Consider the following 17,450-nt stretch of genomic DNA (forward strand, 5'->3'; position numbering starts at 1 on the left):
CTGGGAGCCAAGGCTGCAGACATCCCGGCAAGTGTATTCTGCCACCCACGCTGTGGGGCTGGCCCTCTTTTTAATCTCCCTGCCAGCAGGGATGCTGGGTCCATGTCCTGCCCATGGGACAGCTTTTGCAACCCAAGCCCTGAGATCAAGCGAAGCTCCGGTCAGCTTTTTGGTCTCCTGTCTCAGCTTTGTCACCCCTTCAGGGTAACCTCACCCAGGTCACTCACTAATCAATTTCCTCTTGATTCTATGCTGAAGGAGGTTTTTCTTTTTCCTCTCTGGCCAGCCAGCAAGTATTAGAGGTATTTTCATGCCCCCCTTGGATTCTGCATGCTTCTCCTGGCCTTGCCTGGCTCTCTCTGCACATGCTGAGGTCCTACTGATGGCAGCCAGCTGCATCTGTCCGGCCAGGGCAGCTGTGCACTTGTCGTGCAAGAAGCCGCCCTGGCCCTCTCTGTCCCCTGCGATGCTCAGAGACATCAAGAGGGACTGGCTGGACAGGCTGCCTGTGCCACTGTGTACTCTGCTGAGACACGTCGGTCTCCAGGTAGCTCAAGATGCTAAATACAGTAAAAAGCTTCTGCATCAGGATGACATGTCAGACTAAAAATAGTCCAAATATGTGTAATTTTCCTTCTAAGTAAACATAAAAACAATTCTAATATCACATAGTAATATCATGGTACAGGGTGGTCTGTGTACATGATCTCTCATCCTCGAAACTGTCTGAGTAAATATCATTATGCTCAATGAAATAGACAGCAAACTTGAGGCCCAGGGAAATGGAAGCGTAATGAGCTAGGAAAGTGTGACCAGTAGAGGTCTTACTGGAGCAGCTTTGATAAGCAGGTATGACACAGTCCTGAAAGCTGATAGGAGCTGTTAAAATGCTGACCTAGTTTGATAGGCCACGAGGTGTAAAAGGGAATAACAGCTCCCCTGTACTGTACCTACTGTGTGCCAGGCACCGTGGGGGAGAAGGAACGGGCTTCAGGAGGGAGAAGACCCAGATTCCAGAGCCCAGAACCCAGAGCCCAGGCAGGGGCCCTCACCGTCCCCATCGTGGGCCCTCTCTGGACCTCAGTTTCTCCCTCTGACAAGTAGGGGCAATAGAACCCTCCCCGCGTGCTTCCCAGGGCTGCTGCGTCACTGAAACGAGCTATGAAAAGCAGTGATTTGGGAACTGGAGTGTGCTGTAGGTATGCAAGGGCTTGTGACACTGGCTGAGTAGCCACTCGTGAGTGGCAACTTTAGTCCAGCCTGCAAGAAAGGAGCATGCATTTTAACCTAGACTGGCAGCGTCTGAGTGCACTGTTTGCCCTTGGTGTCAGGGCTGTCACCTGCTCCCCACGATGTGGGTGGGCCCAGGGATGGGGCCGGTGCCCACAGTGAGGCCGACAGAGCAGCCAGTGAGGACTCTGTGAGAGGCCTGGACTCCTGGCTGCAGGGAAATCAGCCCCGGAGCCTCGTGGAGTAAGTGAGGGCAAGGGCCCAGGGAGAGCAGAGGGAGCCGAAGTGGGGAGGGAGCGAGGGGAGAGGGCCTCTTCCCTGCCCGAATGGGGAGTCCCAGCCAGTCATCTACCAAAGGTGGGGGCAATGGCAGTGGCGTAGGCAACAAGGGGGTGCATTGAAGATAGAGAATTTAACAGCAATAATAAAACCAATTAAAAGCCGGTCTGCTTTTTATTCTTGCTGTGTGCCGGCTATTCTAAATGTCAGTGATAAAATGCTTTTCCCCCTGTAGGGGAGAGTGGAAGAGGGACAGCCACTGCCCTCTTTCTTGACGTGCCATGGACCCCTTGCCCCTCCCCACAGTCAGCCCTTAGCAAGGGGGACGGGGAGGGGAAGGAGCCTTGGAAGGCCCCGAGAACAAGGCAAGAGCCCTCTGGCCTGGGGGGGGGGCCTCAGGGTGGATGGGCCCGGCCATCGTGGAGGAAGAGCGGCCTGGGTGGCATGTGGGGTGGACGGGCTCCTGGGATGCCCACTGGGGGACTCTGAGTCCTGCTGTCATACTGCCCTTGTCACCTGGGCACGTGCCTCTGTGCCACGTGCAGGTTATAATCAATTGGCAAGCACATTGAATGACTGATCCCTGAGCCTGCCCCTCACCCCGCCCCACGTGCTGTGCTAAGAACATGGAAAGCAGATTCTCCTCCTGGCTCTCCAGCAAGAGCTGCCCTGCCCAGGCTCCACTAGGCCAAGACTCATCAGGCAATCTGTGCTCTGCCCGACCCTCGGCCTGAGCCCTGGCCCTCACAGTGACCACCTCTCTCTCCTCTGCAGGAGCCTGGTCGAACCCACCGGTGATTCCCGTAAGATTCAAGGTCCTGTAGCCACAGAGCCAGACAAGGATCAAGGTCCCGTGGGCCTGGGGCCTCTGAAAGATCAAGGTCCTGTGAGCCAAGAGCTTCCAAAGGATCAAGGCCCCACGGTCCCAGGGCCTCTGACAGATCTAGGTCCCACGGTCCCTGCACCAGTTAAGGATCAAGATCACGTGGTCCCTGAGCCTTTACAGAATGAAGGTTCTGTGATCTCAGCGCCAGTCAGGGACCAAGGTTCCTTGGTCCCAGTGCTTCTAAAAGATCAAAGTCCTATGGTTCCAGCAAGAGTTGAAGATCAAGGTTCCATGGTGCCAGAGCCTCCAAAGGATCAAGGTCCTGCGGTCCCAGCACCTGCCAAAGATCAAAGCTCCATGGTCCCTAAGCCTGTGGATCAAGGTCCTTTGGTCCCAGAGCATCTGAACGATCAAAGTGCCATGGTCAGAGCACCTGTAAAAGATGAAGGCCCTGTGGTCTCTGAGCCTGTAAAAAGCCAAGGTTTAGTGGTCCCGGAGCCAGTCAAGGATCAAGGTGGAGTGGTCCCAGAGCTTCTGAAGGATCATGATTCTATGGTTGTGGTACCTGTAAAGAGTCAAAGTCCTGTGGTCCCAGCACTAGTCAAGGAGCAAGGTCCCGTGGTTCCAGAGCCTCCAAAGAGTCAAGGTCCTGTGGTCCCAGCACTAGACAAGGATCAAGGTCCCGTGGTCCCAACACTAGTCAAGGATCAAGGTCCCGTGGTCCCAGAGCCTCCAAAGAGTCAAGGTCCTGTGGTCCCAGCACTAGTCAAGGATCAAGGTCCCATGGTCCCAGAGCCTCCAAAGAGTCAAGGTCCCGTGGTCCCAGGACTAGTCAAGGATCAAGGTCCTGTAGTCCCAGAGCCTCCAAAGAGTCAAGGTCCTGTGGTCCCAGAACTAGTCAAGGATCAAGGTCCTGTGGTCCCAGAGCCTCCAAAGAGTCAAGGTCCTGTGGTCCCAGGACTAGTCAAGGATCAAGGTCCTGTAGTCCCAGAGCCTCCAAAGAGTCAAGGTCCTGTGGTCCCAGAACTAGTCAAGGATCAAGGTCCTGTGGTCCCAGAGCCTCCAAAGAGTCAAGGTCCTGTGGTCCCAGGACTAGTCAAGGATCAAGGTCCTGTAGTCCCAGAGCCTCCAAAGAGTCAAGGTCCTGTGGTCCCAGAACTAGTCAAGGATCAAGGTCCTGTGGTCCCAGAGCCTCCAAAGAGTCAAGGTCCTGTGGTCCCAGCACTAGTCAAGGATCAAAGTCCCGTGGTCCCAGCACTAGCCAAGGATCAAGGTCCTGTGGTCCCAGGACTAGTCAAGGATCAAGGTCCTGTGGTCCCAGAACCTCCAAAGAGTCAAGATCCTGTGATCCCAGCACTAGTGAAGGATCAAGGTCCTGTGGTCCCAGGACTAGTCAAGGATCAAGGTCCTGTGGTCCCAGAGCCTCCAAAGAGTCAAGATCCTGTGGTCCCAGCACTAGTCAAGGATCAAGGTCCCGTGGTCCCAGAGCCTCCAAAGAGTCAAGATCCTGTGATCCCAGCACTAGTCAAGGATCAAGGTCCTGTGGTCCCTGAGCCTGTGAAGAATCAAGTTCCTACCATCCCGGTGCCTCTGAAAGATCCTGATCCTCTGGTGCCACCACCAGCAAAGGACCAAGGTCCTATCCCCGAACCTCTGAAGACTCAAGGTCCCAGGGGCCCTCAGCTGCCCACTGTCTCACCTCCACCCCCAGTCATGATCCCAACTGCCCCCCATGCGGAATATATTGAGGGTTCTCCCTGATTGATGCTCACGCCTTGACATGCCAAGGAAGGAGCCGGCAGGGAAAGTGCTCCTTCCCGGGGCAGCAAAGACACATATTTAATCTGCATGAAACATGTACGGTATAGTCTTGCTGGAATCTAATAAAACTGGTCCCTCTGGCTCAGCAGTGTCTCTCTGGCTCTGTTTGAGTGTGTGTGTGCGTGCGCATGTGTGCACGTCTGTGTGCTTGCCATGTACATTTGAGAGTGGGCAAGCAGGACTGTGCATTCACCCACCTAGGCAAAATCTCCAGCTCCTATGAGTTGTCAGCAGCAGCTGGAAGTGGAGGGAGAAGCTAGGAGATTGAGGACAGGGCCCCATCTTGAGGGCGTGGGGCAGGACAAGGCAAAGGTCACACAAAGGAAAAACTCCCCGTTTCTCCTGACTTTCACACTCCTGTCACATTGCACTTCTCACACCAGACATGGGGGGTTTCCACACATCAGGCAATTCTCCAACTCCAGCTGGGTGTCCTACGATCTGACTCACAGGTCTGACAGGTTAAGGGCTCAGTCCTACAAGAGTATCCCCTCACCCACCCCTCACTTCAGACACCAATCAAAAGCCTAGGTTGTCACTGGTACTTCTGACCGACTGAATATAAATTAGGGTTCCTACAACACCCTCCTTGGGTTCGATAATTTACTAGAATGGCTCACAAAAACACTCAGGCAAACACTTATGCTTACCAGTTCATCATAAAGGATATGATAAAGGCTACCAATGAACATCCAGAAGGAAGAGATGCATAGGGCAAGGTAGGGGAGGGGCGCAGAGCTCCCAAGCCCTCACCAGGCAGGCCACCCACCCAGTTCCACCACGTGCTCAGCAACCGGGAAGCTCTCCAAACCCCGTACTTTGGGGATTTTTATGGAGGCTTCAGCACAGACGACAATGCATTATTAACTTAATCTCCAGCCCATCTCCTCTTCCCAGAAGAAGAGACGGTGGGGGTCTGAAAGTTCCAAGCTTTTCATCCTGGCTGGGTCTTTCTGGTGACCAGCACCCATCCAGGAGCCACCAAGAGTTGCCTCATTAGAACAAAAGACAATCCCATCACCCAGGAAATTACAAGGGTTTTAGGAGCTCTGTGCCAGAAACCGGGGGCAGAGCCCAATACTTATACTTTCCATCATTTCCCAAGTCAGGTCCCGTGAAAGCCTGGGAACAAGTAGCAAACTGCAGCAGGCTGAGTCCTGGAGGGGTTGGAGCTGAAGCCTGCAGAGGAAACAGGAACCAGCCCCCGCTGGCCCAGGGTGATTCTGGGTGACAGCTTTTTGCCAAGGGCTGCGTCTTAAAGTTCATCCAGAGGTCACGCTTCTTGAGAAAACTAGGCCCCTGATCAGAAGTCCCAGAACATTCATGAGGCTAGACCCTAACAGCGCTGATCCTCATCTAGCATCCAGGACAGCTCAGCCAGGGCTTCTAAAACAATGCATCCAGCAGACTTGTCCTTAGCACCCACTTTGGGCCACGCTCAGTGCTGGGCATTGGCGTCACCGTGCTAAAGGAGTCCTGGTCTTACGATAGTAAAAGGTGGTGTGGGATGGGGCCCAAGGACAGTAAAGAGACGACACCTGGTCAGGGCAGCCAGGAAGTCTTCTCAGAGAAAGTGACCATGGCGTTCTGACAGCCCAGGCAAAGGGTAGAAAGGGGCATCACGGGTGTGGCCAGAGGGCCAGCTAAGCCCCTGTCTGGAAGTCCTTGAATGAAAAGAACCTGGTTTGCATGAGGCCTTGACCAAGGGGTGTGGCAGGTCTCTGGAACGGAAAACTGGGACCAGGCAGGGGTGACCGGTTTTTTGAATCCCAAGACCTCAGGGAGGGAGTCGGGGGTCTGTCCTGTGGGCTATATGTTGCTGGCAGGCTGGGCCAGAAGACTGGGGGGGCTGCCAGTGGGGCTGAAGCTCAGCCTTGGTCAATGATGGGTCTTGCAAGGGTCCCACTGGTGTGGGTCACAATAGCCTTTAAAGCCCAGAGCCCTCAGGCCCCTGGGGGCAGAGGGGGAGTTCTACCTGTTGCCCCCACCAAAGCTGGCTTCCAAGGAACACTCCTACCCCTTTAAGACCTGCGGCCCCGTTTTGGACACTAACCCCTTTAAAAGGTGTTTTTTTTTTTTTAAGGGCTCCTTTAAAGGAGTTCAGCTTGGTTCTAACAGAGAAACCATCCCAGGAAGTACTGGTGACTTCCAAATAATCCAATTTTCTGAGCAACTGGCCCCAGGCCTGCCTCCCCACCCCTCTCTCAATAGCACCAAGGCTTCTGGCCCCAGGAGCCCCCTCCATAAACACACATACACCGCGAGGATTCTGCCTGGCCCAACACAGAGCTTGCTGCCATATGAGTTCTAACAGCCAAGGCCCTGGAGCCAAGAAGAGGCCACACTGAGACTAAAGTGTTGTGTATGGACGGCTCCCTCCTGCTCTCCGTCCTCCCTCTGACCCACACAGCCCGTGACACGACACACACACTCCCATGGGCCACACAGACGACAGCGCTGTCTCTGAGACTCCGGACATCCGGGGCAGATGTCCAGGAGGCTATTGGGTACCGGGTCTCCACCTCCGAAGCAAGAGTTGCCTGGAAAAAGGTCTGGGAGTCAGCCCTACTTGAGGGAGATGGAGCTCTTCCGGCGACAGTGTCAGGTGGAAAGAGCAGCCGGTCCAGTTCAAAGCTTAGGAGACTTTTAAAAGATAGGAAGAGACGTGCACAAGGAAGCTGAGAAGCGCTGGCCAGAATTGTAACGAGACATCAGGGGCTTCTGGTGCCAGGAGCGACTCAATAAGGACAGTGATGCCCAGTGTCAAAAGCTGAGAGGGAACAGGTGAGGACCAAGAGGTGGCTGTCGGATCTGGCAGCTTCCGCCTGGGAGCAGGCTGACCTGGGCCCCAGCCCGGCGCCGCCGGGCCCCTAGACTTCCCCTTTCCCCTCGATTTCCCCCTTCCCCCTTCGTAAAATGGTCCTGACGATTAGAGGAGATCCTGAGGCGGAAAACCTGCAGCCAGCTCAGGGGTGAGCACAGGCCGCCGCCCCACCAGCATCACTTCCAGCTCTCCACTGCAGAGAAAGAGGGCCCAGGCAGGGAGGGTATGGGCGAGGTCGCGGTCACGGGCGGGGCCCGGGGGAGGCGGGAAATAAGGTAAACTCTCTTGGCCCTTCTCAGACGCAGGCTGCATTCACGGCCCGGCTCTTCCCAGCTGCAGCCATCTCCCAGCCCCTCCCCGGCATCCATCATCTTCTCCCCGTCCCACTCCCTCTCCCTCCCCTCGACTGCCCTGCGAATGCAGACAAAGGGCCCCGCCGCCCAACGCCGGCAACTCCCCCGGCACACACGCGGCCGCGTGGGGGAGGGCGAGGGCGCCGCCCCTTCCCTTGCCCCCGCCCCGGCCCTGGCGGGCGGCTTCCGAAGCGGCTGGGGCGCGCGCGGAGGAGGCGGGAGCGGCTGGGGAAGGCGGTGGGCCGGCTCTGCCAGGGGAGGGCCCCGCTCCCGGCCCAGGATCAAGCCCGGGCGGGCCGGCGTCCCAGCCCTGATCCGACATGCGGAGGCTGAAGATGCGCAGACTCCGTCCAAGAGCCGCGGACCTGGCTCTCGGCTCAGAACCTTCCAGCTGGTCTTCGACCCCGCGCCCCCGGGCGGGAATGCCCGCGCTCGCAGCCCCAGCCCCTGCCCGGGCCCCGCGCCTGCGCCCGCGGGCAGGGCGGGGTGGGCCGGGGTAGAGGTGGGCGGAGAAGCTTCGGGACCCGCGGGCGCAGGCCACGCCCCGGGAAGGGCCCCTCTGGAGGCGGGGCTTGGAGACCTTCTAGGAGCCCGGCCGAGGCCGCGCTGGAGCCCCTGGTGGCTGACCCGGGAAAGGCCGCGGTTTTATTCCTCTTCTCACACACATGTGCCCCCTTAACCTGCCCGGTGCCCGCACCGCCTCGGCATCTTATGACATTTCGAGGGAATGAGGAGACGGTCCGTATGGACTGAGGGTAGGCGACAGGGAGCAGGTCGCACTGGAGCGACGCCTTCGGGATTTTTTGTGGTGGCGCGGATGGATCATCTAGAGGAGAGGGATGGAGCATGCCCTCTGGTTGACCCAGTTCTCAGTCAGAAATCTGGAATTTTTTCTTTTGCACCAATCTCCACCTCTCCATTTCCAGTCCATCACTAAGACCTCTCCCCTCTACTTGCTAAATGGTGGATCTGCCCTCTTCTCTCTGTCCCTATGGCCTCCCCCTCTTCCCTCACACATGTCACAACTCGTAATTCTACGTACGAACTAATCCTGGCCCTCAGCACCTAAGGAACCCTGCTCTTCCTTATTGTGATACATTAAGTCCTGTTGGAGCCCCTCCTCTCCTTGCTGGAGTTGGCAGGGGCTCTTGATACGGTCCTTTTCCTGGAGCCTCCCCCTATCTCGGGTGCAGGTCACAATCCCAGGAGGCGTTGGCCATCCTGAGAAGACACATAGGTGGCCACTATGGCTGCCCCAGCCGAAGCCTGAGGGCCACAGGCAGCCCCACTCCCCTGCACCATGCTTGGCAGGGGGCACCCAACGCCCGCCCAGGTTGTGTGGTGTTTATGCTGTTTTTCCAGACACCCCTGGAGCCATCCACACCTGAGGCCATCCCTCAGAGGCCCCATAATCCAGCCCCCCAGTTCCCTGCCCTTTCTACACAACCCCATTCCCCAAGTCAGCCCACTGTACCCCCTCATCCATCAAAGCATCTACACTGTACTTCCCTCTCCATCTCTGGCAATCTAGTCTAACATCTTCCATGGGCTTACGCCTGATTTTTGGGGAGCAGGGGCTGCCCCATCTTACATTCCCACCAGCAACATGTAAGCGTTCCGATTTCTCCACATTCTTCTCAACACTTGTTATCTTCCATCTTTTTTATTATAGCAGTGATTTTTTTGCTTATTCCAAATTCTTCCATTTTTTCTTACACACCCAAGAGGGATGTAATAACTATGTGTTGAGTGGATGAATGGGAATACAGAGAGCAGCGGGTGTGAGCAGGATGAACTCAGTTTGGTGCATGTTGAGCAGGAGATGCCCCTGGGACAGCCGGGGAGAGGTGTGTAGGAGACTTCTGGATGGAGCGGTCTCAGCCTGGGACAGGGGTCTGGGCTGAAGGCAGAGATGGGGACCTCACTGAAATGTGCGCCTCGCCAGCCCTTGGAAGGTAAGTGAGGCCATGAGAGAGGGTGTCTTGGAGGAGGGTCCAAGACAGACCCCTGGGAAACACTAACATTTAGGGACAGGAGAGGAAGGAGGACCCCAGTGGAGCCTGCCGTGGAGCAGCAGAGAGGTCAGAAGAGAGCGAGAAAAGAATGTCACCTTGGGGAAAGCATCAAGGAGGAAGGGGTCAACAGGATCAGAAAGCATGAACACTTTCCTACGATATGGATTAAAATGCATCTATTAAACAAAATGGGTAAAATGTCGATACGTATTGAAGTTTTGCGATGGGTACGTGGAAGTTCATTATACTCTTCTCTCAACTTTCATGTATGTTTGAAATTTTCCATATTTCCAAAATAATTTTTTTAAAGTATCCATTGCACTAGCAATAAAGAGATCACTGGTGAACCTGGCAATTGCAGAGTGTCTGGAGGAGAGGAAATAGAAGCCCGAGTCCAGTAAACAGAGGCTGAAAAAGGGAGAGATCGAGTGTGCTTCCACAGCTGATGCATGATTCACTGACATCTCAGTGTAGCAATCGCTGGGCACGTACACCCCGAGTATTCCTGAGAAAGAGAACATTGTGTGTGACTGTCATGAATTACTTTTGTAGTCGCTGGTGCCTCCCACCTGGGGACCCTTCTCAGCTGGGCCCAGCAGCAGGCCGAGCTCTTCCTGAAAAGTAGGAAAACGGCTTGCCCAGGAGAGCCAGGCTGTGCTCCAAAATCCCAGGTACTCTGTGTGGTTCTTCCATCAGCGTTTGCCGCAGGCCCCAACATCATCCTCAATTGCTGCAGACACCTGAGTCCCCTTTGGCTCTGCTGGGTCATCAGGCTGTGTGGACAGGCTGCCTCCCCTCCAGCCTGGACCACCTGGAAGCTGTCTCTTGCTCTGGACCCCACACAAAGCTGACAGCCTCTAGGATACTCAGTGAGTGAATGAGAGCAGCACACCAAAATGTGACATATATTGCCTCCAAAATACACAGAAGCCCAACAAGTGTGTTTCTTTCTTTCTACAACTGAGAGGATGGAAAGCACAGCAAGTTCTTTCACGTTGCAGGATGCGGTGGTTAATTTTATGTTTCAGCTTGACTGGGCCTCAGGGGTGCTGAGATATTTCGTCAAACATTATTTCGGACATACCTGTAAGGGATGGGATTAACATTTGAGTCTGTAGACCGAGTAAAGCAGATTGTCCTCCCCAGTGAGGGTGGGCCACATCTAATCTGTTGAAGGCCTAGACAGAACAGAAGGTTGAGTAAGGGAGAATTTGCTCTCTGCCTGCCTGTCGTCAAGCTGGGACATGAGTCTTCTTCTGCCTTCAGACTGGAATTTACACCATCAGCTCTCCTGCTTCTCAGCCCTCTGAACCTGGACTAGAACATACTATCAGCTCTCCTGGGTCTCCAGCTTGGCGACTGCAGATCTTGGGACTTCTCAGCCTCCATAATCATGTGAGCCAATTTCTTCTAGTAAATCTCTTTATATCTGTATCTATCTATCTACACACATTATGTCTATATCTTCTGTTGTTTCTGTTTCTCTGGAGAACCCTGACTAATACACATCTTTCCCAGCTTGATTCAGACCACTGAACCCCCAGAAGCTTCACGCAGGTGGCAGGCCCCTATGGTCTTATGGGATTTCCCTCCCATTCTCAGTCCATCCATATTTTTTTTTTTTCAAGATTTTATATGTTTCCTTTTTCTCCCCAAAGCCCCCTGGTACATAATTGTATATTCTTCGTTGTGGGTCCTTCTAGTTGTGGCATGTGGGACGCTGCCTCAGCGTGGTTTGATGAGCAGTGCCATGTCGGCGCCCAGGATTCGAACCGACAAAATACTGGGCCGCCTGCAGCAGAGCGCGCAAACTTAACCACTCAGCCACGGGGCCAGCCCCTAGTCCATCCGTATCTTATGCATCAAAAATACCCTCTACTTTCCCCTCTCCGGATCCTAGGAACGTGACGCAATTGACGCAGTGACAAGCATGGTGTCCTGTGATATGGAGGATGATGGAAATCCCTGTAGATTAAATTGTAACAGAGAACCAGAGACTTGATGAGTTTCCAGACAAGATGAGAACACTGTACTGCTGTTCCTGCCAGGAGGAAGAAGCCTGCTTCTGCTGTTCTCTATGGAGGAAGAGAAAACAATTTTTTTAAGATTAATGGCTTCACATCAAGTGACAAAAAAATATAAAAAGACCCCATACACACCTGGAAGAGCGACTGCTGCTAGACCCATCACCTGAGTGAGCTCATGATGAGTCCCCGTCGTTCATGAAGGCCAGTGCCTTCTGCATAGACCAAACAGGCGAGTCTGGTGGGATGTGGTGGGGACCAGCCCTGCGGCTTTCACGTCTTTGATGACTGCATGATTTCTGTGATACTCCCAGAGTTACTCCTTTACTTGGGTTTCTTGATCGGTAAGAAAGGGGAAGTTCCAGGGGCTTCCTCTTGGCCTTTTGTTTTTTTACCACAATGGCCCTATTCCACAGGTCTGGAGGCTCATGTGTGAATTCTCCTGTAAATTTCAGTTATACACCCTGAAAGTAAAAAAATAATTGCAAGATGAGTCCAGAGGCCACTGGGTGCACGGTGCCCGGACTTAGGTCAAAACTCTGGTTGTTACCTGCCCCACCTAAGCCTCTACACAGTGGCTTTCTGTGTCCCCAGGAATTAGTATTTGATAGACTCAAGGTCTGCTAATCCCTGGAAAGTCTGTGCATTTTCCTTTCACGGAGCACAGTTCTCCAGCAAATGGCCAGGACCCTTTGTGGAAGGCAGGCTAAGAGGAAGAGTACAGTACGTATCTGGGGTGCTATGGAAGGGTCCGCTCTGAAGGGCACTGGCCTCTCTTCCATTCCGGGGGGTGCTTTCACAGTGGCTCAAGTCGGGCTTCAACTGCCCGAGCTGGAGGCTTTTGTTTGTTTCTTGTTTTGTTGTTTCTGTAGCACAGATCAAGGAGAACTCAGAGGAGGCGTATCTGTTTGGTCCCATTGGTCCCACTGGCCCTTGAACAATTAGCCTTTGCTAAAGACATCTGTGGCTTAGACCATTCTGGTTGCCACTTGACAGCTGGAGTCCCGGGTGGCCAAGCACTGCTATGTGTGCTCTGTTCCCCAGGGATCCCCTCAGTTCCACTAAAGTCATGGGGCCCATTTCCGTGGCAGCACCTTCCAGCAGTATCCCCAGCCTGCAGAGAACAGGTCCCATATCACGTTCCCCTCACGGCTGTGTTTCTCGATGCCTTGGTGAAGGGAGTTTCCTCCAGGTTCTGAGAGGAAGTTAGGAGCATGGAACTTGGCTCGGGGGTATATGAGGGGTCACAGGGTAAAGCTGCCTCAGCCTTCCTGCTCTCTCAGTCTTTGGGTTCCTTCCTCCATATTACAGCAGGGAATTTCTGGCATTGCAACATCAGTTTAGCATAGGCCTCAGCTGAATCAAGGTTTCAAGTCAACCAGCTAAGCAAACCATGCAAACCACTCCTAGCTGCTCAAACTGGCACCTTCAAGCTGGAATCTCAGGGGACTATGCCCATATTGATAAATCCAGCCCAGTGAAAATTACATTCTTCCCTCCGTGGACTAGCCCCCACAGAAAACGTTCCCATGTATGTTATCCAGATCTTTTCCTGATATAAATTAGCAAAATCTTGCGATTCTTTTCATGTGTATGTTTCTTCCTCCCAGATTGGACTCTGGCACTTTCCCCTGAGGCAGGCAAACATCCAACTCCAGTTATGGGGACTGGAGACCATGGGAGCAGGGCCCGAAGAGAATTGGCCTCCCCCTGCGTGGGAGATGGAAAACACGCCCGCGACGTTTTGCTGCTCCTTCCATCCGGAGCCAGTCTGTTCCTCACCCCTCAAAGCTGGGCTGGCCCCGTGACTGCGCTGACCTACGGACTGTGATGGAAGGTGGCATGATACAAGTGGCAGAGCCCAGGCCTTCATCCTCTCAGAACCCTGAGCCACCGTGCCGGGAAGGAGCCAGGGATGCAGGGCCACGTGAGAGAGAGGCTTGGCGCCCAGCCATTGCCGCCACCCCAGCTGAGCCCAGCATCCAGTGAACGCAGTCACCTGAGCGAACCCAGACAAGACCAGTGGAAGGACTGCCCGGCCAACCCGCGGAACTGGGAAAAAGAATAGATTATTTTAAGCTGCTCAGTGTGGGGTAGCTCGTTACTCCATAGTAAACAACTAAACACTTTGCAGGGTAACTTCCAAGGCAAGGTCATTTCAAGGTCTTCAGGCGAGGCAGCTTCTGCTGCAACAGGGTTCGGTGGAGCAAGGGCTGCTCTAATTCATCCAAATCCTCCCATATGTCCCCTAATTCCCTGAGATTGGAGCCCTAAATCTTACCTGCGGCCTAGCAACGCTGTAAGTTCAACTGTAACCTGGTGACTCTAGCATCAAACTCATGGTTTGATAAGTTCTCTAACGCAGCTCAGCGCTCCCTCCTGCCCTTGGCCCCTCTCCTCACCCCTGCTGAGTTTGTTCGTGCTCTCTGGCTTATAGCAAGAATGGGCAAATGCAGGAATGACGCAGAAAAAAGAAAGTACGAGAGCTGACTGCTTCTCCATGTGTGCATTTTAAGTGTCAGAATTCTTGCTGGAACTGCCGGGTGGGTCAGCCGTGCCTGGGCACGCGAACTCCGTGCTCCTCCCACAGCTGAGACGCTGGAGATGGGAGTGTGGTGGAGCTGAGCAGACATGTCCGTGCCACACTGAGAGAAAGGAAGAAGGGTGACAGTGAGATGTAGTGAAGGATCAAGTGCCCCCAAGAGCACCCGGACGGAAGATACAGTGCCTGCTGTCAGGTGCCTTGACACAGCACTGGGAGCCCGGAGGAAGCCATGCTTCTGACCGGGCCAGGAAGGGTCCCAGGGCCCTTGGACATAGGGTTTGAAGGATGAGGAGGGGCTCCGTGGGCGAAGATGGGGTATGGGACCAGGCAGAGGAGACAGCAGGAGCAAACGGGAAGAGGAAGGGATGTCCGAGGGAGAGGGGAGGATGGAGGGGTGGAGGGGCCAGACCATCAGCTCTGCTCCTACAGTAACGTCCATGGACCTTGGGGCCTCCCTGTCAACCCCTCCCCCAAGCCTCTCTCAGAGCATTCAACCCGCCACCTGGCACCCAGACCTCACCCCCAACACCCACAGGCCCCTCACCGTATCCCGAGCTCACCGTGCCTGTTCCAGCTGCCGCCCCTCTGTTCATGCTGTTCCTCTCCTCTGGAATGCCTCTTTCCCTCTTTCCTATCCAGCTCTAGCACCTCTCCTTCCAGGGACTCTCCCCGACCACTTCAGCTCAGCCTGTCCCCCAGGTAGTATGGCACAGTGGAAAGAAATGGGCTTTAAAGTCCTAGAGGTATGGGTTCAAATCCCAGTGCTGCTGTATGAGCTTGAGTTACTTACCTTCTCTTATTAAGAGCTAATATTTCTTGGCCTCATATTATTTGCCAAGTATGATGGGTTACCTCATTTAATTCTCGCTACAACTTTATGAGGTGAATACTGCTTTCCTGCCTTACTAGTGAGGAAATTGAAGCTCAGAGAGGTTAAGTAACCAGCCCAAGGTCACATAGCTAGAAGTGGCAGAGCTGGGATTCTCGTCAGGTCTGTCAGGCTCTAATGCCTCTGCCGCTAAGCACCAGAGCACCCACCAGACCAGTTCCTTCGCATGAGCATTTATTAGGCACCACCTATATGCCAGGCATTGTGCTAGGTATGGGGATGTGGCAGGACATGGCTAGAGAAGGGCCCGCTCTCAAGGAGGTTTCAGCTGCAGTCTGTTTCCTCATCCGTAAGACGCAGGAAAATAAACCGCATGCTGCAGGGACTAGGGTAAAGATTATGCAGAGCCCCACTGAACTGCGGAGTGTGGAGCACACACGTGTCGACAGCGTGTCTCCTCCATGGCCAGAGACCTGGGTTCCCATACAGGTCGGGCTCTGTCATTGCCCTGCTAGGTGGCCTCGGGCTGGTCACTTCACCTCTGAGCTTGTTTCCTCACTTGAACATGGGGCAGCGATAGCTCCCCTGAGGAAGCTCTGAGGATTAATGAGATTATACACGGCAGTGCAAGGCAGACAGTGGCGCTCAGTGGAGTTGGTCCCCATCTCCCCACACTTGCCTCCCATCCGGGACCCTCACAATGCAGCAGGGTCCTGGTCTCTCTGAGACTTTAACCAGCACCCTGGTGGGAATAACAGGGAGGTCCCTCTAGTGGCCTCCAGGCGGCAGGAAAGCCCCACACGGCTGCCCTGGGCCACTGGGGGTGCTGACATGGCCACTCTGATCCCAGCCCAACCCTGACCTGTTCACGTGTCCACCGCTGGCCATCCTCCACGCCAGCAGCTCCACCCCTTCCCGCGGTGGGGGGGTAGCGCAGACCTCTCCCCACCCTCCCCGCCTGTGCCTGGATGGAGGCATGTGGCCTCAGGGCCCCCTTTGTGTCATCTGTGCCGCCCCCACCCCTGGGTCTGGCTTTTTCGCTGCCCACTCCCACCTGGTGGGGCAGCTATTGCAGGATGATCTTTGGGTCCAAGAGTCCTGGGTTCTAGTCCTGTCTCTGCCCATCTCTGAGCCGTATCTGTATGATTAGGAGATTGCCCACCTAACTGGGCCACTGTGGGGATTACGTGGGACAACAGAGAGAGACCGTAAGCAGGTTATGCAGCTTCATTATTAGAATCTGGCCACTTCCTCTCCTGCCCTTCCTGTGTGGCATAGAGGAGAAACTATCCAACTGATGAGCAAGTCCCAGCTCAGCCACACTGCTGTGAGGCCTCAGGCAGGTCACTTAACCTCTCTGAGCCTTGGTTCTCTCACCTGTAAAATGGGGATTATCGCGACCTAGCCAAGCTGTTAGGAGGCTTGGATAAAATGATATGTATCAAGTGACTGACATGGTGTTTGTATACAGTGGGACCAAAACATAAAGGTAGTACCAGCTGGTATTATTAAAACCATTATTCTGATCAAGAAATGCCTACTCACCCTTCAAGGCAGCCCATGTCACCTCCTCTGGGGAGCCTTCCTTGATCTCCCCATGCAGTCATGGCTTCCACCTCCGGCCTCCCACAGCCCCCGTGCCCTTCTAGGAGGCCCTTTCACTTACTCAGCAGATATGTTCTGAGTCCCTTATATGTGTATGAAGCTGAATCTAGCAGTGGGGACAGTGAATGTGTCAATAGGCGGGTAATTTCATAGTGCTTAAGAGTCAGTAAAACAAGAAAACATGGTAGAGAAACCGAGGTGGAGAGGAGCTTATACTGGTGGTCAGGGTAGACCTCTTTGAGCAGATGCCATTCAAGCTGAGGTCTGAATGACAAACAGCAGCCCTGCGAAGATCCAGAAGAACTGCTTGCCAGGCAAAAAGAACAGCTAGTGCAAAGGCCCTCAGGTAGGCAGTTAAGTGTGGCACACTTGGGAACAGAATGATCCAGGCCACTGGAACACAGTGAGTACTGAGCACGCAGGTCCTTAAGTCTCCACCTCTAGATGAAGCCCTTGAGGGTAGAGATGGAATTTACTGGGTCCACAGCATAGAGCAGCCCTGGAGCGCTGAACAGTCATGTTAAAATTCTGTTGTGCTACTAATGAAAGTGAATCTGCCGGCCCTTCTGCCGCCCCATTCACATCTTGGAGCACTCCAACTGGGCTGCCCAGCCAGGCAGGGGCTCACTCCATGAACCAACAACCTCCAGGGCAGAGCTGTTGGCAGAAGGAAGCCAAAGAGGTGCCCAGAGAGAGGGAGTGACTTGTCCAAGGTCACACAGTCAGCAAGTAGCAGAAATGGGGCTCGAATCCAGCTTCCTCTGTTCCTCTGCCTCCCTGGCCACAGGTCTTCTGTCCTTTGCATCCCACGTGCCCTCTCCCTCCCTGAGGTGTGGTCATGAGTGGGAACCAACAAGAGGGCTGTCAGGTCCCTCCTCCTCTCCTGTTACAAATCCAAACACAGAGCAAGGATCCCACAAGCTCCCTCCTTCCACAGCCCTGTACGCCCCGGCCGTGGGTACGGATGGGTCTGCTGGAACTGAAAGCCTGCGTAATGAAGACGGGGCCCTCACAGCGGGACCGAACGCCCTGGGCTCCAGTCCAGTGCCGTCATTCCAGCCCTGCAGCCACAACTTCTCCAGGGCAGCCAAGCCAAAAC

General features: G+C 54.4%; 1 protein-coding gene across 2 annotated transcripts in view; it reads left to right on the forward strand.

Moving 5' to 3' along the window:
- Positions 1-4,241, forward strand: part of MAP6 (microtubule associated protein 6) — a 77,124-nt gene extending 72,883 nt beyond the window's left edge. Inside the window, exons 4-5 of one of the 2 annotated variants that reach the window (XM_070273276.1) lie at positions 2,284-3,014; positions 3,048-4,241. In XM_070273276.1, the coding sequence (XP_070129377.1) occupies positions 2,284-3,014; positions 3,048-4,096 (1,780 nt within the window). In that variant the 3' untranslated portion in view covers positions 4,097-4,241. Of the gene's footprint in view, positions 1-2,283 lie in introns of both variants that reach the window. The other variant, XM_023645691.2, reaches the window with a different exon arrangement.
- The last annotated feature ends 13,209 nt before the right edge of the window (positions 4,242-17,450 follow it).

This window comes from Equus caballus, chromosome 7 (assembly GCF_041296265.1).
Source record: "Equus caballus isolate H_3958 breed thoroughbred chromosome 7, TB-T2T, whole genome shotgun sequence".
Taxonomy (NCBI): Eukaryota; Metazoa; Chordata; class Mammalia; order Perissodactyla; family Equidae; genus Equus; species Equus caballus.